Here is a 23,930-nt window from a genome sequence, read left to right as displayed (position 1 = left end):
CATCAATATCACTGTCTTCCTCCAGTGGAAGGCACTTACAACCTCCAAATCTTGTCTCACTGAAAGGTCTTCAGGTGCAATAACATATGTGGAGCTGTCACCTCTCCTGATAACAATGCCTTCTTCTGGAATACCTCCTGAAGAACCTGCCTGAGGCTGTCTTATAGTTAATTTTTTTTAATAAGTAGAACGAGTACACTCTAAAATAATAATAAAAGGTATGATATAATAAATACAGAAATCACTAATAGTCATTTGTCATCATCATCAAATATGTATTGTACACAACTGCATGTGCTATACTTTTATATAACAGTAGCACAGTAGTGTGTTTCCACCAGCATTGGCAGAAATATGTGAGTAATGCTTTGCACTATGATGATAGGACAGCTATGATGTCACTAGGCAAGAGGAATGTTTCAGCTTCATAATCCTGTGGGACCACCTTCATACATGGGTCCATCATTGACCAAAATGTTCTTGTGCAGCACATGACTGTATTCATTGTGCTTCCTCATTTCAGCTGTGAGCTCCTTGAAAGTAGTAATTATATCTTGTTCATCTTTATTTTTTACATCGTCTACAACAATTCATGGCACATGGTAAATAACTACGTTTTAAATAAAATTGTATTAAAAATCAATTATTTATTGAACAGATTTTAAGTTTTAAAAAGACAAACTACTTGATTCATTCTAGTTCATTTTCTGATTTCTCTGTCAAATGTTTTATATGTTAAGGTTAAAAAGTGGTAGCATTTGTAATTTTTCTCTTTAAGAGTTTTAAAATAAATATTGTTGTTAAAAACATAAAAAGTTCCATAGTAAAGGGATGTGACAAAATTTTTGATATGACTTATGCAACTTAAATATTTAGGCCTGTTTTTCAATTGAAGACCATTTCTCTGGACAGAATTGTTCTAACAGGATTAAGAACTAGAATTTTAAATCTTAGAGTTTCTGTTATTTTCAGGTTTTAATTCAGAAAACAATGTTTTCTAACAGTGAATGTATTATACCTTATGCCATTGCTTCTCAAAAAATTTCTCTGGAGTAGCTCTAATATTAGTACCAAATAGATACAAAATATTAGTAAAAATGCCTCATTACAATGCTTGAAATTTTATGGAAGCCTCATCTGGAGTAGAATTTTGCTTTCTACTTCATATACTACTGGTATATCTATAATGTTTTATTATATTTTCATATAAAATCAATATTTTAAGTTACTTATCAGGCCTATGAGATTTCCATTGCTATGTAACAAACAACCCCAGATTTAGTGGTATAAAATGCAACAATCACTGTACTGTTCTCTGTCATAATTTATAGGCTTGCCTTGGCCTTGCTCGGCATCTATGTAGTTGCAGACAGTCAAACTATTTAAAGGTTGTTCCCCCATGTATCTGGTGCATGGCCTGGAAAGACTCAAACAACTGAGGCTCCTTGCGCAAGTATCTTTTATTTCCCTGTGGCCTCTCAGCATGGCAGCTTCATGTCAGACTTCTTATGTAGTAGCTCGAGGCTCCGAAGCACATGTGCTGATAGTGTGCCAGAGAAAAGCTGAATCCTCTTTTAAGATACAGCTGTAGAGATCACATAGCATTACTTTCACTCTCCTCTATTAGTTGAGGCAGTTGCAGAGTCCTACCAGGGTTCAAGGAGAGGGATGTAGACCCTACTTTTTGAGACAGACAGGTTCTGGAAGAGCATGTCAGACAAAAATATAGTTGAGACTATTTTTGGAAAATAAGCTTTTCTAGCTGTCTTGGTTAATAAGTAGCACATGGTTTTATTGACAGTATCATTTTCAGAAAGCTGGGCTAAATTCAAAAGAGCTGACATCGCATATCTTATACATCATCCAGGCAATTTTTCTTACCTGTATACTGTTGACATAATATTTTGAAAATCCAAACTTAAATTTTCAAATCTTTTCATACAATTGTTGCTGCAGAAAGACTTCATAATGAGCTTTCAGTTACCTGTGGAGATATCACAGTTTGAAAGACATGGCTGTATGCAACTTGAATAAATTACTATCTTGTTTGCCAAAAGAGTGGCAATTAGTATCTTGTTCACTCAAAAGAATGATTATAATATAGCATTTCCCTTTGGTATTATGCAGGCAGAAATTAGAGCTGAAGACAACCGAGGCAGGCCCAAGACTGATGTCTGGAAAACAGGCTGCAACCATAATCAAAGCAGTTGATTCAAAGTACACGGCCATTCCCATTGTGGGGCAGGTCTTCCAGAGCCACTGTAAAGGATGTCCTTCTGTAAGTGCAGACAAATGTGTGAATAATCATGACATCAGACTCTGTTTTCCTTTTGTCTCCAGTGAAAACATCAGCTCATTTAATGAAGAAAGTTTCTGAAGAACTACCAGCTACCACAGAGTTGTGATGACAGCAGTCACAATACGCACCTGACATGGTGCATGACACACCAATAATTAACAACTAGTTACCATTCATTCCTCTCAAAAAGTGTTATAACTCAAGGGCAACTTTTAATAAGTCATCTAGAATTCAGGGAGGATAGAGGGCTTAATGAAGTTAGGGGGAAGCATATGGTATCAAGAACGTGGACAAAGGCTGAACCCTGAAATTTCTGTCACATAATAGTGATTTGTCCACAGGTGACATACTTTACTGGCCTCAGTGTTCTGAGTATTGCTGCAAGGACTGAAAAAGGATACCAGGATCTTTGCCTAAATTAGGAAACATTTATTTACCCCAGTTTCCCCTAAAATTACTCTCAGAAATGCGATATCTCATCCCCAGGGCAAAGTGTAGATTATCTTGTAACATTTTTAATCCAACAAAGAAAATTTTCTTTTTATTGCATGAATCAATTATGATATACAGTCAGAGAAATGACTTACCATCCAGCATTTCCTTATCTGTAATCTTTTGTCAGAAGAACAAACCATTGGCTTCATGCTCTGTGTGTAACTACAGGGAGATGCTCTTTCCTTCAATACTACTGGTGTTTGTTCAGAAAAGTGAAATCATCAAGATGTAATACCATAATTTGCTTAAAGTACAAGACAGTAATTGCTTATTAGTTTCTGAAATTGAGTTAGAGGAAAAACAAAACATTTAAAACACAAAATCATCATCTTCAAACATTGTTTCTTCTTTTACTTGTTTTTTTTTTTTCCATATGTCATTTAATGTTCTAATGTAATTTTCTAATGTTGTATGAGATGGAAATTAGGAAGGTGGCTAATAAAACTAATCTTTTCCTGTGCTCTGCACTATTCATTTCTATCCCATAGATATTAAACATTATGAGCCATCTAATATTTTTGATAATTATTTCCTAATTATTATAGAAAATGATTTATTTATGTCATTGAGAAATTTGCTTTTCCAAATTTGGAATTTCAAATTCCAAATTTGCTTTTGTAAATTCTGTTGCAGCTCTTTAAAGAAAAACAAAAACACCTGAATTAATATTGATATGTTCTCTGCCTTCAGAAATGACCCAGTAAATCTTTAGCTAAGTGCAGCTTGAATTTCACTTGGAATATCTTCTTAAGATTAGATAGCTAAAAGGGACTTGAAAAAGAGAAAAAAAGGATCCATTGCTTATTAGAAGTAATGAATAATTTAAAAACTGGCAGCAAGTTATTACTATAGAGTTAGAGAGTTAGAAGTCACTGATAGGATTTCATAAAACTAGGGGGGGGAGTAGTAAAGTATGAAAAATAAGTTATTTCGTTAGTTTCAAAGCCAAGAGATGCCATTAATTAGAACTACTTATTAGGTTGTTGCAAAAGTAATTGTGGTTTTTGCCTTTACTTTTGCAACAACCTAATACTGTTTTTAAAACTGCAATAGAGTAACTTAGTGTATGTGAGAATTACCTTTATCTAAATGCTACTCTAAAAACCATAGATATAAGAAATGAATAATTCAGACCTTAGCAATAGCAAAACATTGAATTTCATACAAATAATACAATAAAGAGATAGAATGGGGAGCTCACCAAAAAATGGATTTTCAATGAGGTGCAGGTAAATTAGAAACCTGATACAATTCTTCAGCAGTTCTATTATTTTATCACTGAAATATTTTGCTGTTAATTAAAATTCTGCACAATTTAAATTGCACTATGGTAGTCAAAGCCTGGTCTCAGATAGAATTCCCTTGGTGTAGCCATGAAATGACCTATATACCCAGAAACCAGTTAATTATTGCCCTAGGCTCTTCAAGCTAAATGTGAATAGACAAAAACAGTCCTCCTACAGAGGAATGGTACACAGAGTGATTGGAAGTCCCAGGGGTGTGATATGGGCAGAGAACTATCAGGTATATTGAGGTAAGGTACAAAAAGCTGCTTTTGCTTCAGACACAAGGGACATTTTATTCCTGGGAGAACACCCTTTGTAAATGTGGATGTTCACAGTTGTGAGTGGGGTATGAGCCTGCAGCTATGTTTTGCAGATCTTGGAGCACTGGCAGTCCACCAGGAAGTACCTGCAGCCTGACAGCCTCTCCAAGGCTGAGGCTGTCAGAAACTTCCTGGCTTTCGTTCAGCACCTCAGGACTGCGAAGAAAGAAGAGATCCTTCAAATCCTAAAGATGGAAAGCAAGGAAGTATTGTAAGTCCCCCAACCTTTGTGTGGGGTTGTCTGTCAGAAACATTTCTGGATTGTTGGTTTTTTTGAAGCAAGAAAGACCCCTTTTAAACCGACTGCCCCACCTCCAAAACAATTATTTTGTTGTACTACATTTTCATTGAACAGTAATTCCACAGTTCTGTAATTTAATAGTCACTTGACCAGAAATACAATAGCAGATTTTCAGCAGGGACTTGGAATAAATATGTTGTTGTGTTTATGAGTTTAAATCGGGACTAGATTGGTACATAGATAAGTGAAGGCAGGGATTCGTCATGACACCATGGGGCATGTGCTGCCTCGCTGTTTTTGAAATTGTGTTCCTCGTGCTGCTGACACCTGAACAGATTTGAGTTGATTTAAAAAAAAACAACAAGAAAGGTTTGACTTGTTCAGTTGAAAATGTGATTTCACTAAAGAGCCAGTTGAAACTACGTTTTATGTAGAAAACTGAGAACTGAGGTGAATGGTGAAAAGAATCTGTAAAAATAAATCCATACATTATTCAATATTTGGTGAAAATATGATGCATTTTACATGTGTAATAAACAGAGTTGACTTAATTCTTTCCCCAAAACATTGCATCTGTTTCTAAATACAATGTATTTTTAGTCTATAATACAGAATTTGTTTATATATACAAATTGAGCTTATGATACCAATTATCTTCATTGATGATATAGAACAAGGCTCAATTAATTTGACACGCACACAGCAGTAGCAGTCACTGAGTTCAAAGGACTGAATTCCCCAACAGGAGGAAAATTGTAGCTTTTTTCTGAATAGTCTGTTTATGCTCACTTGCATTTATTTACTTATTTACTTGCCTTAAGGATATTAAAAAATTGATAGGAATTCCAATGACTATTCAAAGTTGGTTATTCTCTTCAAAAATAAATATTTAAACCAGAAATTGAAAAATAAACAAAATCATAAATTCTTAGGCTCTGTTTCAATTACAGCATGTTAAAATATATTGGTAGGAGGACTTGTCTTAACATTACTTTTTGTATTTTTAAGATTCTTTAAAAATTTTACCACTCTCAAAGTACATAGGCATTGTCTTAACATTAAAGGCAGAAATTACTGAGAATGAAAGTGGAATCATTAGGTATTAATTGAGAATAGAGATTACACTAAACCTTAGCATTATCTGTATCCTAAAAATCTTAAGGCAGCAATAATTTGGAGGACTGCATGATGCATTTTCTAAATCAGATTATTTATACAATATTGAACCATGTAACATGCAACACACATGTAGTGTAGTGTAATAGAAAGGACACTAAGATGAACTAAAATCAGAACATCTAGTTTAAATTCTAACCTCCAGTAACAGTATATCCTTCAAGGAAGTCTTTTTTTTTTTTTTTTTTTTTTTGAGACTCTGTTTTGCTCTTATTGCCCACGCTGCTGGAGTGCAATGGTACAATCTTAGCTCACCACAACCTCCACCTTCAGAGTTCAAGCAATTCTCCTGCCTCAGCCTCCCGAGTAGCTGGGATTACAGGCATGTGCCACCACACCCGGCTAATTTTGTATTTTTAGTGGAGATGGGGTTTTTCCATGTTGGTCAAGCTGGTCTCGAACTCCCGACCTCAGGTGATCCACCCACCTCGGCCTTCCAAAGTGCTGGGATTACATACGTAAGCCACCACACCCGGCCAAGGAAGTCTTTTATATTTAGCTTCTCTGAGCCTCACTTTCAACATCTGTAAAATAAGGATAATAATTTTTCTATTTATTGTAGGATAGTGAGAGGCAGGGTGGTGGAATGTAACACTTCCCAAAGAGCCTCTATGTTGTATCCTGTAATTTGCAGGAAGTTAACAGGTATGCAAAAAGGAAAAGATTCTGTGAGCAACTGAGTTTGCAAAACTGGATGAAACCATGTCAACTTCTCTCTGTTGCAGAATTTTATAGTATCTTTAATCAGATAATATTCTGGTACGTTTTGAATATTTTCTAAAATACATGACCTTGAAAATCCCTTTTCTTAAAGCATTTTGTAGGACTAGTGTTAACATGGAAAACACTTTGAGAAACATCAATGTAATTAAGAAACTATGGACTCCAGAGTCAGAAAAACCTAGATTTCAACTCCAGCAATCCCATTTACCAGCTTTGTGACCTTGAACAAATGACTAGGTATATCTGTGTCTGTTTCCTAGCATGTACAGGGGAATAATAATATTACACTGATAGGAATGTTCAGTGGATTAAATGAGGTGGTAGTATTAATAACAGCTAATATTTATCAATCACTTACTATATGTCAAGCACTCTTCTGAATGTTTTACAGAGATAACATAATTTAATCCTCCCAACAATCCTGAGGTAAATACTACTTTAACTTCATTTTACAGATGAAGAACTTAAAGAGAGGTTGGACACATAAAATTTTTAGTACAGAGCTTGCACAATATAAACTCAATAAGTATTATGTCTTCTAGTTATCTAAGCTTAATTCACTAGGTTTTTGTTAGGATCAAAATAGTACAAGTATATCATTTTTTAAAAGTATAAACTACTAAGCACATGTCACATTGTCTGGTGTGTTTAAATAGATGTAGTATGTAATATTTACATACATGTGTTCATTAATATGACAACTACTCTTAGAAGTTTTACCGTCCCAGGCTCAAAAAACAAAGATTTTTGATGACTAGAATATGTAACTAGAGTTTTTCTGTAGGGGTTCTATTCTGCTCACACGTATTCATTGTGGTTAAACATAGAGCTATACCATGTTTTTTTTTTTTTTTTTTTTTTAATTTTTAAAAAGAACCAAACCTTCCTCCTTGGATATAAAGTTAAAGGATTTTCCATCAAATAAGACTGCTTTAGGTCAAGTAGGCACTTCTGAAATGTGTGTATTTGTAAAGCTAATTAAAGAAAGAATAAATTTGGGGACCCATAGCTTTTATGTATTACTATATAGGAAGGAATTTGAACTTAATTTTTAATTGTATTTATATAATTTTTATTTACAAATCTCCAAATTATACTTAACTTAGGTTAATATAGTAAAATTAGTTTGTATATTCTGAGTATACACTGTTTGAGTGAGAGAGAGGGGCGTTAAAGGAGAAAATTAAAATTAAATGGGGAGGGGTCTTTTTGAGAAAGTCTTAATCATTTCTTCATTGGTTCAAATTTTAAAAACATCACTTCTTGAGAAAACTCAGGCCAATAGAGACTCTGTGAATGGTAGAGATTTTTAAGCATTCCTTCCCCTAAACATTGATATCCATGATTATGCCTTTTTTTTATAGACCTCAGCTGGTGGACGCTGTCACCTCTGCTCAGACCTCAGACTCATTAGAAGCCATTTTGGACTTTTTGGATTTCAAAAGTGACAGTAGCATTATCCTCCAGGAGAGATTTCTCTATGCCTGTGGATTTGCTTCTCATCCCGATGAAGAACTCCTGAGAGCCCTCATTGTAAGTCAAATAGAAAATAAAGACCCTCAGCTCCTGTAAAACTTCTTAAGACTATTAACAGTAATTAAAAGTTTCTTAGATCAGAATGAAGGCTATCAACTAGAGACTTCTGAGTATTCATATCCAAATTGGGGTATTTTCTATCCACTAATTATTAACTGTATAATAAATTATTTCACTTAGTGCCTTATTCGCAATTTCACTAAATAGTATAAACTATATGGAAATTTAAAGATTGTGTTCACCTATCATGTTATATAGCACAGGACAGAATTTCAGAGGGGAGAAGTCTGGGTTATGCTTCAGTAATCAATTTTACAAGATTTGTCTCGACTTCAAAAATTCTCATGATACTTAGTATACCTACATTGAAGAGATACAATTCTTCTGCTGTTAAAGATTTATATTGAAAATGAAAGCTGGACTTCTCTTGTGTCCAAGAATGTTTTCTTTTTAATTGCACTTGTTTACCTATGATCTAGTGGAATAGTTCATAATCTTTATGGAAAATGTACCCATTGAGAATCTGATAAAAGTGATGAAGCCCCTTTTTACTCATACATAAAATTTTATAACCCCTCCCCCACTTTTATTTTTTGTTCATTGACCCAATGAATCCAATCCATAAACCTCCAGGGTTAAGAATTCCCTATATCGCAGGTTAAAAATCCCTGAAAAGGGGATTAACTCTTCAATTCAAAGCTACATAGCAAATGTGTAAGTGTCTCAAAAGCAAAATTCTGAATTTGCAATCTAGAAACATAAAAATACTTCCCAAGGATGTATTGGTTACTTTATTTTTTAACTAAAAGTGTTCCTTGGAAATATTTAAATGTCTTGGTAACCTATTTTATCCCTGTTTGGTTAATAGAGCAAGTTCAAAGGTTCTATTGGGAGCAGTGACATCAGAGAAACTGTTATGATCATCATTGGGACACTTGTCAGAAAGTTGTGTCAGAACGAAGGCTGCAAACTCAAAGTAAGTGCAAATCCAATCTCATGTATTACATCATTCTACACCATCGTCCTATTTGATACTCACCATGCTGCCTACTATTGGCACTACTAATTCTCTTTACTCTATTCTACTTACCTTATTTGCATAGCAATTTTTGCCATCTAACATACATTACAATTCACTCACTTATTATGTTTATTGTATATTTCCATTTCACTAGAATGTAAGTTCCATGAAGAAATGGAACTCAGTTTTTTTCAACACCAATTGCTTACCAGTTCCTGGTACATGGATAATATTTAATAAAGACTTGCTAAAAAGTGAAAGTACGATAACCTCCCTACCCATATACTTTATTGAGTACCCACTATGTATTCAGTTTTAAATGGTGTGTATGATATACTTCTTGTTTTCAGAGAAATATTAGACTCTAAGGCTATCTCCTAGAGCAGAACTTTGTCTATAGTAAGTGTGGTTTGCAGTTTTAAGTTTTGATAGTAGGAATTTAGTTACTTCTAATCACAGAGAACTTTATATTTTATTTTCAATTTCATTTGCCTAAAGCTTTTCTACTTGCCTGAGTGGACTATCAATTTTCACATCTCTCTTACTAAAAAGCAAAAAGCAAAAACACTTTTTAAGTATAACTAAATATGGAAAACCAAAATAGATTAATGTCTAACACAGCCCGTCTTTCTATAATGCAAATAAAGATGCTAAATATATAAAAACATAAGTCTTTTTTCTGTCCACATTATACAGACAGTGTTCCATCAGTATTTTTTCTACCTCAGACAGCACTATATATCATTTCGCTTACTAAGTGCTTGCTATTAAAAATAGTAGGGAAAATGTTCTTGAAACCAAATAGTCCCAAAAGAGGCAAGCCAAAACTAGAATATATATTAAGTATGAAAAAGATCACTGAAAACCAGTAGTACTGAAAAAGCTTGAGTATGAACGTATTAAGTTCTGGCAGAAATTAAATTTATTATTTTTATATTAGGGAAGCATAACTTCTTATATTTTTCAATTTCCGTAATTATTTGAGTAGCCGATTTACTTCAGCTATTCGTGTATTAAATATCTTGGCTAAAGATAAAACCCACATATCGAAAGATCTATTCAGCAGTATTTAATGAGCATCTACTCTGTGTAAGGCATGATGCTAATCCTCAAATATAAATATACGTAAAATATTCTACCATCCTCAAAGAACTCCTAGTCTGTTTATCAAATATAAACAAATAAATAATATTGAAATATAAACAAAGTACTCAGACAATACAGAAGATGCAGCAATGTTTTCTGTTTGAGTGTGCTAGAGAAGTTTCCACCAAAATAACAATTTTTAAACTTAGTCTAGAAGAGGTTTTTAAGTGAAGAGGTCAAAGTATGGAATGAAAGATGTTCTGGGAGACATACAACAATGTATGAAAAGGCCCAAAGTCAAAATGGGCCTGGTATTCTTGGGAACAGTGAGAAATTCTGTGGGGTTGGAACATAAAATATGTATGTTTCTAGGGGCAGATAAGTGAGAATGGAGACACAGGAAAGATGAGAAAAGAGACGGAAGGTGAGCTGGATCTTCATTAATAACAAGCTAAGGAGTCTGGCCTTCATTCTACAGAAACAAGAGACCAGTGAAGTCTTTAGGCAGATGAATGACATACTCAGATTTTTTATTAAGACAGAAGCAAGATGTTGTGTGGACTGATTGTTTACTGGATTAGAGTTACTGAGATCTGACTGGAAGCATTTGCAATAACCTAGGCAAGAATTAGTAAAGGTCTGAATTAATGTAGGGGCAGGGGGCTGAGAGGAGATAGATTCAAGGGCCATTTTATTTAGTGACTGATAAGATGTGGGAAATGAGAAAGATATAAGAATCCAGGTGACTCTAAAGCTTTCAGTTGAGGATACCAGGTGTATGGTGATGCCAACCACTTAAGTAAGGTTTATACAGCCTGGTTTGGGGGTGGGAGGAGAGTAGAGCTATTAGTTTGTTTTGGCCATGTTAAGTTTGAAATCCTTTGGGTCATCAGGTTCAGTTGTCCAACAGACAGGTGTCCATATTCACCTATGGCTCAGGAGAGAAGTTAGGGTCAGAAATAGAGAGAGGCTGAAACCTTGAAAGAGACTGGGGTTACCTAGGAAAGTCATGTAGCATAAGGAAACAGAGCAAACTATCAAATTTAAAGTTCTTCTGATAATGGACAGCCTGGTTCTCATCACATCTTTAAAATTACCTTGAAGGTAGCTGCAGACCATCTACTATCATTGGCATTCAGTTTTGTTCATGTTTTTGCACAAACTTTTTTTTTTCATCTTTTAGGATGATGAGATTTGGCCGTAGGGAATTTACTACCGAACAACTGTAGTAAAGGTTCAATTTTTCTTTTGAATTTTCTGCTGTGGAACACTCATTTATCTTTTGCCCAAATCAAAGATATATGAAAGGAAGGAAAGAAAATGATGTCTTGTATTAAATAAGCACAAATTTAAGGTAGCTACTGGGCACACTATAGGCATACTGTATAAAAGGTATCTGCCATCCTATGTAGTTCTATAGCCTTTCAGAACTTACTGGCATAAAAGCTACTGTCCTGTGACAGTCTGAATGGTGGCTAGACAAGTGCACAACCAGTACTATGCCACATGTTTCCTTTTTATGTTTGTCTTTCGCTTATGTTTTGACCTCCCTGCATCCTAATTGCTTATTTTCACTGAATTTGTACTTGAAAAAATTTAAACCTACGGAAAAGTTGTAAGAACAGTACAATTCCATGAACACCCGGATACCTTTCATCTAGATTCATCAGTTGTTAACATATTCTTATCTCTGCTTTATCTCTTTCTGTTTTATTTTAGTTATATAATTTGACAGTAATTTGCAGACATCTGTCACATACCTCTAAATACTTTTACTTCTTATTACTTGAGTGCCATTGCAAATAGTATCTTACAATGAAAAAAAAATACATGTATTTACCAAATTGTGAATTCCCACTGCTATCTCTAATTCTAATTCTAATTCAACACTATAGGGTTCTTTTTTCCCTCGTTTCATCATTATATTTTCCTTCTCCCACTGTGACAAATGTGGTTTTCGAGAACACCAATATATTGATTCATCTGCTCAATTCTAAAACATACACAATATTTTTTTGGAATTGCTACACCAGTATTACTACAGAAACAAACTAAGTAAAGTTCAAGACTTTATTATAGTTCTTTTTGTCCTTAGACTATATTCCATTGCATATGTACAAAGTTTTATGCTCAAAAGTTACTTGGATTAATTCTTTTTTATTCTCTTCTGTTTAGTCATATTAACAAGTTGATAGACATTTGGTTTCATTTGTTTCTGGTTAAATTGAATTTTGATCATTGTTCATCCTGTTGATTTAATTTTATTTCTTGAACATGTGAAATAGTAATGTGGTTCAAAAGACGAAACTGTGTTTTAAAAGTATTATCAAAGAGTTCTCATTCGCTTCTCGATGCTTTTCCCCCAATCTCACCTACTTCCTCTAGGTAAACAAAATCACTGATTAAAAAAAAAAAAAAATTCTTTCTATGTTTCCTTTTGCAACAGTAAACAGATGTTCACACATTTACATACCTTTTTGCACAAAATATATCATTCTGCATATACTCTTTTTGTATCTTACATTTTTCACTTAATATATCATGAAAATATTCACTACATAGAGATCTTTTTCATTCCTTTTGACAGCTGCCTAGTACTCCATTGTGTCTATGGACTATGTTTTATTTAACATCTCCTATGAATGGTCATGTGAGTGGCTTCCACTATTTCGCTATTACAAATAATACTGAAGTGACTAATCTCAGGCACAGATTTTTGCTATTGTTGAGATGTAGCTTTAGGGATAGAGTTGCTTGTCAAAAACCAGTTCTGTTTGTTTTTGTCACATTATCTTTCATAGGAATTGTACCATTTTAGGCTTTCATCAGCAATTTATGTAAAGGCCTACTTCACCATAGTCTCACCTAAAAAATATGGTAGCAAACTTTTGAATTTTTCACCAATTTGGTAGTTGAGAAATGTCACTTCTCTGAGTAAGTGTGATGTTTAGCATCTTCCCTTCTATTGGGAGCCTTTTGTTAATACTTCTCCACTCTTCCCCATATCATCATTCTCCCCAACCCCGTGTGTGTGTGTGTGTGTGTGTGTGTGTGTGTGTGCTTGTAGCCTAATTTCAGAGGTTATGAATCCTGTGGATGAATTAGATCTTAAAACCCTTTATTTTTAAAAAAATTTTTTCAGCCTAGGCTCTGTCATCCAAAGAATCTTTATTTTAAACATGAAACTGAAGTCTCTAAAACATATGTAGTGGCAAATATAAGACCAGAACCCAGATGTCCCTATTTCTAATTTGCTTTCCCATCAAACTATTAACTTACACTCAATCCCCCTTTTTCTCAGACTAGGACAAAAGGACTTCTCTCATTATAGAATGTATTTGAAAAGTACCTAGTAAAGTACCTACCACATAGGAGGTACTTAAGAAATATTTTTTAAACTATATTGCAGCACTAATTAAATTTGGAATTAAGTAAAAACAAGCACTTTTAAAACATTTAGAGCCAGACCTTATGGTTGAGCTCTAAGAGGTCTCACCCGAGTTTTTACTTAAGGAAAGGTGCATGGTGACACTAAGGCTCCATCTAATTGCTGCTTTAGCAATTGATAATACTCACTGCTTCTTAAGAATGTATATGTATTTTTTTTTTTTTTAAAAAAAGCACAACACCTTTATCAGGCTTTACTTGTTTGCTTTTATTCCACTGTGTGACTTAGTCAAGCAACCAATGCAAAACTTTGTAAAACTGTAGGTTGCTTTCTTCGACCCAAGAATAAAGCCAGTCCTGCCCAAGTCTTCTTCAATGTATGGTCATGCATATGTCTAAGGTATATGATTTTTCAGGCAGTAGTGGAAGCTAAGAAGTTAATCCTGGGAGGACTTGAAAAAGCAGAGAAAAAAGAGGACACCAGGATGTATCTGCTGGCTTTGAAGAATGCCCTGCTTCCAGAAGGCATCCCAAGTCTTCTGAAGTACGCAGAAGCAGGAGAAGGGCCCATCAGCCACCTGGCTACCACTACTCTCCAGAGATATGATCTCCCTTTCATAACTGATGAGGTAAAATCTCTGAGAATATTTGTGACATTAACAGAAGAAAAAAAAAAAGCATGTCTGAACATGAGTCAAATGCAAATTCCTCTCAAGTCACTCTGTATTTTCTCCAAATAGTCTTCTCTCCTGCTTAAAAATAACTCTAAAATTGCATTTGAGGCTACTCTAAATATCCTCACAGGGTAACATCCTATATCCTGAAGCATAAATATTGCAGCATATTCTCTTATTTTAAGAAACAAATTCCTTTTTGAAATATATTTACTTTTATAAGTTTTAAGATGCTGTTACATTTTTCAATACTGAAATATCCTGGTTTAAATATAACTTTGTTTGTTACTACAACTACATGTTTCAGGAAGCCAACTAAATTAAACCTTTGTTAGGGCAGACAATGTCTACAAATCTCAAGTTAAACCATCTGCCAAGAATGGTGTTTCCAGTTTGTAGCTAAGCACCTGCCCACCAGTTTTGTGTTGAAGTTGGTGGCTGCAAATCATGACGGTCAGGGGCACACGCTTTTGAGAAAGACAGACCTACATATAAACTCTGGCTCTGTCCTTCCCTGGTTGTTTGTTCTTGGGTGACTTATTTAACGTCTGTATATCTGAGGGCAAAGCCAGGATTTGAGGGAGTTAGTAAAAGGTAAGGGGAAATGGAATTAAATAAATATAGATGCTTAGTATAGATCCTTACATATTGCATATCGTTAGGCAGTTCTAATAATCTAGGAAGTTACTTGTTGCAATGGAATGCAATTATTTTGGCATTCTTAATGGCTTCAGCCTAGAAGTGATCCTCATAGATTCTGTCAATGGCCCATTAGCCAGAACTAGTCACGTGGCCCCCACCAAATCACAAAGGAATCTGAGAAATGTAGTAACACATATATATTTTTATGAACACTCACTATTCCTGCTGAAATGTCCATTTAAAAAATATCTAGATGTGCACTGAGTTTGAACATCTCATGAACAGGTGAAAAAGACCTTGAACAGAATATACCACCAAAACCGTAAAGTTCACGAAAAGACTGTGCGCACTACTGCAGCTGCTATCATTTTAAATAACAATCCATCCTACATGGAAGTCAAGAACATCCTGCTGTCTATTGGGGAGCTTCCCCAAGAAATGAATAAATACATGCTCGCCATTGTTCAAGACATCCTACGTTTTGAAATGCCTGCAAGGTATAATATATTGCACATGTCTCTCTGTGTAGTCAAGCTTATTTGTGTGTTCATGTGGTACCCATGTAGCTAGTAATAATGATGTGGCCATTATGCAGGGTTACATTGCATAAAACCAAAGAGTGCCAGATTTCCCACAATAGGGCAATTTAGGGAACCAGATGAAACAACTTCAGTTTGGCACTATGAGTCCATGAGTGGGAACTCTGGGTATAATTTTTACTAGGGTTGTCTTGTTCAGTCTGGAAAGTGTATATTGCCAAATGTTTTAAAAGCTAACTGCATTTTCAACAGGATTTTTAAAATACGTACAACAAAACAATGTAAATTCTTACCAAATGGTTTTTTATTGTAACATTTCGAGTGTTAGGAATTTTTGAAACCTCATTTATCACAGATCAAATAAATTTCCCATTTAAGTTTAAAATCTTAGGCACTGCCTACATTTTAAGATGATTCAAAATTTAAAGAGTGCATTCAGTAGAGTTCATCACTCTATAACTCTTGCTGAATTAATTTCCTTCCAGTTCCCAAGTCACTCCTCCCAAATGCAAAGTGGCTCCGCCAAGGTGCCTCCTCCCTGGAATTAGAGGGTCAGAGAAGGAAGTTTCATTTTTTCTGAGTTACATGCAGAACACTACCCCCAGGAAAGATCAGATTTAAGCATTCACCACAGAGATTGGAAGGGTGGAAAATAAAGAGAAAAAAAATGAAAAAAGACGGCATTAAGAGTTTGAAAGAAAGAGAAACAAGGACTAAGACTGAAGGAAGACATAAGAAATGGATGTGAGTAGAGCAGAGATAAAAGCAGGACGTTCAGGAAAGAGGAAGGGAGCAGGTGAGAAAAGAAGCCAAGCCTCTCTGCAGCCATGTATTTCTAGTAGAATGCATTTAGCTTCTCCCTCTATTTCTTTGTTTGCTTTTATGCGACCCTGTGGAGGAGATCCTGGGTGTACTTGCTGCCTTTGTCTTGTGGCCCTAGCATTTCAGGGACCTGGAAAGAGGAGACAGTGGGGGTAGAGAACAGACTAGAAATTGTGAGGAAAGTATCACCAACATTATGGGTCAGAGTCTCAGAACCAAAAACATTAGAGTGGGGAGGAACACTAAAGGCTCCCTTGCTTGGCATCTCTCCACTGTAGGGCTGTAGTCTCCCAGCAGGTGGTATTCAGACTTTGCTTCCCTCTCCCGGTGACAGGAAGCTCACCATCTTTGAGGGAACTTGTGCCAGTGTTGGTCAGAGACTCTCAACATGATGTCTTTGTATAACGTGAAATCTTCCTATTGGCTCTGGTTTTATCCCAGGAGCAAAGCAAAATACATCTAGTCATTCATCCACAAGAAGACCCTTTGAATATCTGAGAACAGCTGTCATGACCCTCCTCATCTTTGCTTCTCTAGGCTAAAATCTTATAATCTAGTGATACTGGAGGGGAAACCTCTCAGGATGCCATCGCTTCCCCTCAATTATTTTCTACCTCAGACCTAGGACCAGATTTCTATAGTTGATTATTTTGATGTTTTGCTGTGTTGTCGTAATGTTGCTATTACTGATATAATTAATGTTATGTAATCAGAAATGAACATCTTAACACTAATTACTTAGACAACAAGATGGAGGCATGGGGTAAGGATTAAGACTTGCTCCAGAGGAGACAGTCGTTTCTATATGGGTATTACTGAGCTGTTTGTGTAATTGGAAACTTCACAGATATAGAAGAAATACTGAAAATGTACTGTTATATGTCATTAGTGAAAGAGACTATTAGAGAATGAAGAAAAACATTTAAAGAAATATTGTACAACCTCTCCAGTTTGGCACAATTTTCCTTTAAGTGTATGGACTATTTAACAATAAAGCCATGACGAATTTTGCCATGCCTGAAATGTGTCTACTAGTCAACTTAAGCCACCTCAAAGCTGGACACCCTTGCCTTGCTGTCATTTTGATACCAAACTAAATTTCAAATATCTGAGTAATGAAGGGGCTAGCCCTAATCCTGATGCTACCACGCCAGCTGGCACCGCCCCGGCTCTTGGAAAGGCATGAGGAAAATTTGGCTTCCTCTTTTTTCCACTGAGGATTTCTTTTTTCCAAATTTGACTTGGGAAACAGTCATTACAATGAATGTGCAGCTTTTTTTTCCCCCTCATATGTTGCAGCAAAATTGTCCGTCGAGTTCTGAAGGAAATGGTTGCTCACAATTATGACCGTTTCTCCAGGAGTGGATCTTCTTCGGCCTACACTGGCTACATAGAACGTATGTACACCAAAAAGAGGTTCTCCTTCTGTACCCCACAACTTAGCATTGCTGGAACTGCTATTAAATTACAGTTATTGTGTGTCATCAGGTAGTCCCCATTCGGCGTCTACTTACAGCCTAGACATTCTTTACTCGGGTTCTGGCATTCTAAGGAGAAGTAACCTGAACATCTTTCAGTACATTGGGAAGGCTGGTCTTCATGGTAGCCAGGTAACTCACTTCTCATGGATTTTGCTTAATAAAGTATGCAAGAAATCAGGCTGAGGTAAAATAAAACATATATACTGTGGGTAATGCTATAGAATGTATAAGTTAATGGTGGCCTCTGTCTTATTTTGCCCAAGATTCCCTTATCTGTAAGAGGCTGTATGGTTTATAGTCACTCAGAGAACGTTTCAAATATGAACTTGAAACCTAAGTAATTTGATCCATTGAACTTGCCAGATGTCCATTTGTCTTTTCAAAGGTGCACATATTCAAAAAACTGAAATTGTACCAATATTTCTCACATAAACATTTAAAAATAATATTTTATTTTTATTCACAGATACATTTCTTAGTCCACTCTCACCCCCAAGTATTTAATTCTAGAATATATTTTCCTTTTCTGGGTGTTTCTATGAAGAGATTGATTCCCCATAATAAAACCTTTCATAATAGAATATGACGCTCTAAAGGGTCAATCTATATTTCTCCAACAGTGCTAGGAGAGAAAAGAATAAAATGTAGGCATTCAACAGTTGGCTGACTTCCATCCCTTTAGTGTTAACCAAATTGAGGTGATGGTCTGTAAAGACTTCCTAATAATGACATGTACTTTCTTTTTAGTTTTTATGTACATCAAATTATAACCTCATAAATACAGCCATTTAAGTTTTTTAAATAATCCAATGCTATAAAAACTTGAGTTTTTATCAATCTTATATTACTATACCTTTTGGTAGTACTGTAGTCAGAATACTATGCCCTTCTGTCCTGAGGAATCACCATCTGTTTTCTGATATGTACTTTGAAATGCAAAACACTCAGTAGTTAAAGGGCTGGGTATGGAGGACAGAAAATATGTAGGATTCCTATTTTTGGTGGAAATAAGGGTGTTAGTCCCCTCATGGTGTTTATCGACTTTTTTTTTTTTGGCTAGGGAGAAAAGTTTGACATGGAATGGGGTGAGTCATGGTTTAGAGAATACCATGTCCTCACATAGCAGCAGCCTTAGAATGACTCTGCCAACACCTTTCCATCTCCTTTTAGATGCTCTGCAAGATAGCTGATGCATGGTATATGACAGTCCTGGAAAGACTAAGAGTTTCTAGGATGACATCATAAAATAGAAAGCTCATGGTCTTCATAGTCAGACAGAAGGGGTATGGGTCCTGCCTCTGACATATATTAGCTGAGTAAACATATATTAGCTGAGTAAACTTGAGATTTTTTTTTTTTTTTTTTGCCTCATCTACAAAATGGGTAATATCATATGTACCTCAAGGAGTGGTTGTGAGGATTAAATAAAAAACTAACCCACCTTATATTCAGGCATAGAGGTTTTTGTCTGTTTTATTTTCTGTTTTTAGCTGTTGCAAATATTTAAGTTTTTGGCCCCTTGAGAAGTTCTAGCTGCAGCTCAGAAGCTTCACCATTATTTACAGAGCAGGCAGGGAGCTTGCATCATGAACATTATATTGATTTTCTCCAGGTAGTTATTGAAGCCCAAGGACTGGAAGCCTTAATCGCAGCCACCCCTGACGAGGGGGAGGAAAACCTTGACTCCTATGCTGGCATGTCAGCCATCCTCTTTGATGTTCAGCTCAGACCTGTCACCTTTTTCAATGGATACAGTGATTTGATGTCCAAAATGCTGTCAGCATCTGGCGACCCTATCAGTGTGGTGAAAGGACTTATTCTGCTAATAGATCATTCTCAGGTAATTCATTCAGTCTGTGAGTATTATTGAGTCCCTAAAATATACCAGGCATGTTTTAAATATGCTTGGTTCTTGGAGGATACAAGACAAAATTGTGCCTATCTTGGAGCTCATATTCCAAGCACTTGGCCCTTGGTATTGTTGCCCTTTCTCCTTTACTATAGATATGTTATAATTTCATTTATTAGATGATTAATAAGTGCCTTTAATTTGAGGCAAAGAGAAAATGTTGATGCTAACAGAAACAAGAAAGGTTAGGACACAAGAGAATAGAGCTACCATTGTCTTCTCACTTGGCTTTCTCAGGCATGAGGGCTTAGGTGATATTTATCCTGAAGGCAGAGGCTGAACTATGTGGCCTTATAAGTCACTGATGACATTTGTAATGACAGTGATGATGAAGATGCGTACAGTGCATCATTTTGACCCTGCCAAATTAGTAGAGGCACAAGCAACCACGGCCATGAGCCACAGGCAAGAAATCATGACGGCTCTTTGCCCAAAAGTCTCATGTATATAAAATCTTAGAAAAATATGTTCATTCTTAGAGTATAGGAGTACTTTCATTCTCTTGAGTCACATTCTTCAAACTGGTTTTCAATGTTTTGTGGCCCAAACTCTTATGATACTGTACCAAAAAATGACAATACGATCTTTGGTGCAGTAAGATTTAAGTGGCCAAGATACTGTGCGATGGAGATGGTCTGCCTAATTAGATTTTCTGAAAAACAGAAGAGGGTTAATCTGAATAATCTTTGAGTTTGAATGTTTGGTGCTTAAAATTTTTCTTCAATAGTTTGATTTATTTCCTGCTTCATTAAGCATAGCAACATAAACAATGAAATATTTGCTAAATAAGATCTTACAGGGAATCAAAGCGATCACTGTGTACTCTGATTCATACTTATTATATTGAGAATATATAAGGAGATTGAAATAATAATTTACAGATGATTGGATTGACTTGTAAAGTTTGCTTTATTGTTTTAATACATTAATGGATAATAGCCTACATTTGAATTTTGCCTCTGTTACCTTCTTGCTATGTGCTCTTGGGCAGTTACTTAATAGCCTTAAAACACAGTTTCATACTAGTAAAGTGAGGCACCTGGAGCAGGTGGTCTGAAGATTTTATCAGCTTTGTTGTTTGCCAGATAATTTGAGGATTCTGAAATGTTAGATTCTGGTTAAGAAATCATAGATTTTAAGGGCTGGGAGACATCTTAGATATTAGATTGTATTAAAACTCCTCCAAAACCTCATTATTTGGGATTAAACAGTGTTAATTTTCTATCTTTCTTGTTCCTCATATCAGCTCAGGATAGCTGTATAGAACAAAAACAAAAAGCAATTTAGAGTGGCTTAACTAAATAATTTGACTTTTATAGTGTAACAAACATTTGAAAGTAGGTGGTCCAGAGTTAATACGGAAAACTTAAGGTATCATCCGAATTCAAGCTGCCTTCCTTCAGCTCAGCCGTTCTTACTTGTGACTTTTGACCTCATGCTTGTCACCTTGTGATTATCAGATGACTGTTCCACTTCCAGAACCACTTCCTCATTCCAAGACGGAAGAAGGGAAGGATAAGAGGTCACAGAGTCTGACTCTTTTTCAAGAATTGTTTGGAATCCCTGTCTAGGATTTGGACCAAAACGGTGTTACATGGCTACCTCTAGCTGAGAGGGAAGCTTGTGAACATAGTTTTTCAATGGGTGTCTGAACAAAATTGTTTCTGTCAATACAAATGTAGAAAGGACAAATGGCAGTGCCTCTTGTATCCCTTAATCCTCAAGTCACACATAAAAAAAAAAAAAAGCAGTCCTCAAATTATATCAGAATTTTACATTGCACAATTCCAGTTTTAATGAAAGAGTCGTTTAAAGGCAGTACAAGTACTGAAAAAGTAGTCCACGTTTTAAGACACAGAGGACAGCTCAACACCTCCTGTATGTGCTTAGCCATCCATAAACAATGCCTGAGAATTTGAATTGGGGTGTAAAACCACGAGGAGTAATCTAGACCTGGGTCAGCAAACTTGTTCTGTAAAGAGTAGAAGGTAAATATTTTAGGCTTTGCAGGCCACATGGTCTCTGTTGCAGCCACTCAGTTTTGTTACTGTAGAGTGAAGACAGCCATCAGCAATACATTAACAAATGAGTATGGCTGTGTTCCAGTAAAATTTTATGTACAAAAATAGCCAGTGGACCAGACTTGCCTGCTGGTTGTAGTTTGCCAATCCCTGATCTAGATTATGTTGTACAGTTTTTCTATTCACTAAGCTAGGGCAGCTAAGGCAAGGCATATTCTATGACAAAGATTGTCCCCTAGCTATTAAACATAACCCAGTGTCTGTGTGTCAGGTTGGAGTATTTGGCAGATCTGAGGTTATTATACAAATTAAGCTGTCTGAGGCCCCCTGGCTCTGCAGAGCACTCCAGTAATGCCATCCTAGCTTCAGAGGCACATACCACTCTAGGTCAAGTGCTGACACTGAAGGAAATGTTGGCAGTGGGTAGCCCATCACAGCCACTAGGGCAGATGGAATTACTGTGTGCTTGCTCACACTTTCTCTCTTCAGCTAATTGGATTACTCTTCAGAGAAAGATGTCTGATAAAGTCAGTTTAATAAGGGGGATCCTCTTTAGCCAGTAAAGAACATATTTCCCTAAATGGAAGCAATGGGATGAGTTGTCAAAATGTCAGCATCTGAGCTATAAGAAACACTTACGGGACCAAGAGAATCAAAGCGGTCACATTAGCTACAAATACAAAGTTCTAATATCTTTTTCCTCTAGTTCATAGGAAAGAATCTAAATAGATATGCACTCTGGGCCAAATAAGGATATAAACCTATGCTCTCTCTCTCTCTCTTTTTTAAAATATTTCTTAGAACAGGCTTTCTTGTACACCAGAAGACAAAAGAGAGTTATGAGCTTGTGATAGCTATGAATATTAGTAGAAAAGTCTTCACACAGGCCAGGTGCAGTGGCTCACACCTGTAATCCCAGCACTTTGGGTGGCCAAGGCAGGTGGATTCCTTGAACTCAGAAGTTTGAGACCAGGCTGGGCAACATGGTGAAACCCTAGATCTACAAAAAATAAAATTAAAAAAAATTAGCTGGGCATAGTGGGGTATGCCTGTGGTCCCAGCTACTCAGGAGGCTGAAGTAGGGGTGAGCTGAGGCTGGTGTGGCCCATGATCACACCACTACACTCCAGCCTGTGTAATAGAACAAGACCCCATCTCAAAGAAAGAAAGAAATGTCTTCACCCTACAGACAGCTGGATCGTTTATTCTGGCTTGATGTGTAGCTGCTGAGACTGATTTTTCCTTTCAATCTTAAGATATAATGCCTACCATGGAAGATTGGTATGAGGATTAATTGAGACATCAAAGCTTTATAGAGCTTTGGGCACACAGTAGGTACTCAAAACCTGTTAGTTCCACTTACTTTATACTGCTTAAAAATTAGCACCATGTGGCTTAGTCCCTTTCAAAAAGGAAAGAGTACTTTGTTTTTCTACAGGAGTCAGTGGTTTATCTTTATAAGAGGGTTCAAGAAAATTCCTCTTTGCACATACACACTCTTCTATTGACCCTTTGTGTAAACAAGTGGACTTTTCCCAGAAATCCAAGGCACTCCTCATAACCCACCTTGCAATGGAAATGCTCTCACCCCACAAAAGGTGCATTGTCTAACAGCCATGAAATGGCCTTTTCGATGGCACTTGGTGTATTTTACCTTCCGTTTAATATATGGTTGGTGGGAAGGCCAAGGTCCACATCACAGGCCTCTGCTGGACTGGGTGGATGACCGAGATTATAATTTCAAATTAGGAAGAGAGGAAAAGATGCAAAGAAAGGAATACTTCTGAGGTGAGGCACACCATAGCTTTCATTTGGGAACAATCATGTTTGCATACACATACAGAACTCTCATGTTTTGGTACTGTAGTTCACAGGCATAGGTGAAAATGTGGACATGACTATTGTGGTTTCCTCAGGATAGTTTGCATCCATCACATTAGTTATAATGCCGGAAACAACCCCTTCATCCCATTCAGCCATATTTTGTTCTATACCAAATGTCTCTTTAAGTATCCTTAGGGCTATCTCCTAATGTGTCCTGAGCATGGCACTGAGAATCTCATACTTCCATCAAAGAGTGTCCTTCAGACTGAAAAGAGCTTCATGCCACAACCGTACTTTTTTAGTACACCTGGTTGTAAACCAAGTCCTTTGCCTGGGATTTCCTGTCACCTTTTTTTGGAAAGTGGAGAGAACTCAAGGAGATCAACACAATCCTTTCTAGAAAGTAAAATCATGGCAGTTATAGTTGGCAAATGCATGACTTGTTTGG

The 23,930-nt window shown here is 36.1% G+C and overlaps 1 protein-coding gene and 1 long non-coding RNA gene across 2 annotated transcripts in view; one reads left to right on the top strand and one right to left on the bottom strand.

Moving 5' to 3' along the window:
• LOC103884518 overlaps nt 1–23,930 on the bottom strand; it is a 43,627-nt gene that overhangs the window by 10,234 nt on the left and 9,463 nt on the right. The window contains exons 3-4 of the long non-coding RNA XR_002522129.2: nt 2,887–3,038; nt 1,882–1,984 (exon numbers count right to left, since the gene is read on the bottom strand). This is a non-coding gene — a long non-coding RNA (uncharacterized LOC103884518). The remainder of the gene's footprint in view (nt 1–1,881; nt 1,985–2,886; nt 3,039–23,930) is intronic.
• The window catches only part of MTTP (microsomal triglyceride transfer protein), a 48,139-nt gene that overhangs the window by 17,390 nt on the left and 6,819 nt on the right, over nt 1–23,930 (top strand). Inside the window, exons 7-15 of the mRNA XM_003899007.4 lie at nt 2,128–2,278; nt 4,454–4,611; nt 7,905–8,073; nt 8,945–9,052; nt 13,987–14,199; nt 15,172–15,383; nt 17,547–17,644; nt 17,736–17,857; nt 19,341–19,568. Of these exons, the coding sequence (XP_003899056.1) occupies nt 2,128–2,278; nt 4,454–4,611; nt 7,905–8,073; nt 8,945–9,052; nt 13,987–14,199; nt 15,172–15,383; nt 17,547–17,644; nt 17,736–17,857; nt 19,341–19,568 (1,459 nt within the window). The remainder of the gene's footprint in view (nt 1–2,127; nt 2,279–4,453; nt 4,612–7,904; nt 8,074–8,944; nt 9,053–13,986; nt 14,200–15,171; nt 15,384–17,546; nt 17,645–17,735; nt 17,858–19,340; nt 19,569–23,930) is intronic.

The sequence above is a fragment of the Papio anubis genome, chromosome 3 (genome assembly GCF_008728515.1).
Source record: "Papio anubis isolate 15944 chromosome 3, Panubis1.0, whole genome shotgun sequence".
Classification (NCBI taxonomy): domain Eukaryota; kingdom Metazoa; phylum Chordata; class Mammalia; order Primates; family Cercopithecidae; genus Papio; species Papio anubis.
This window is presented reverse-complemented; position numbering and strand designations above follow the sequence as displayed.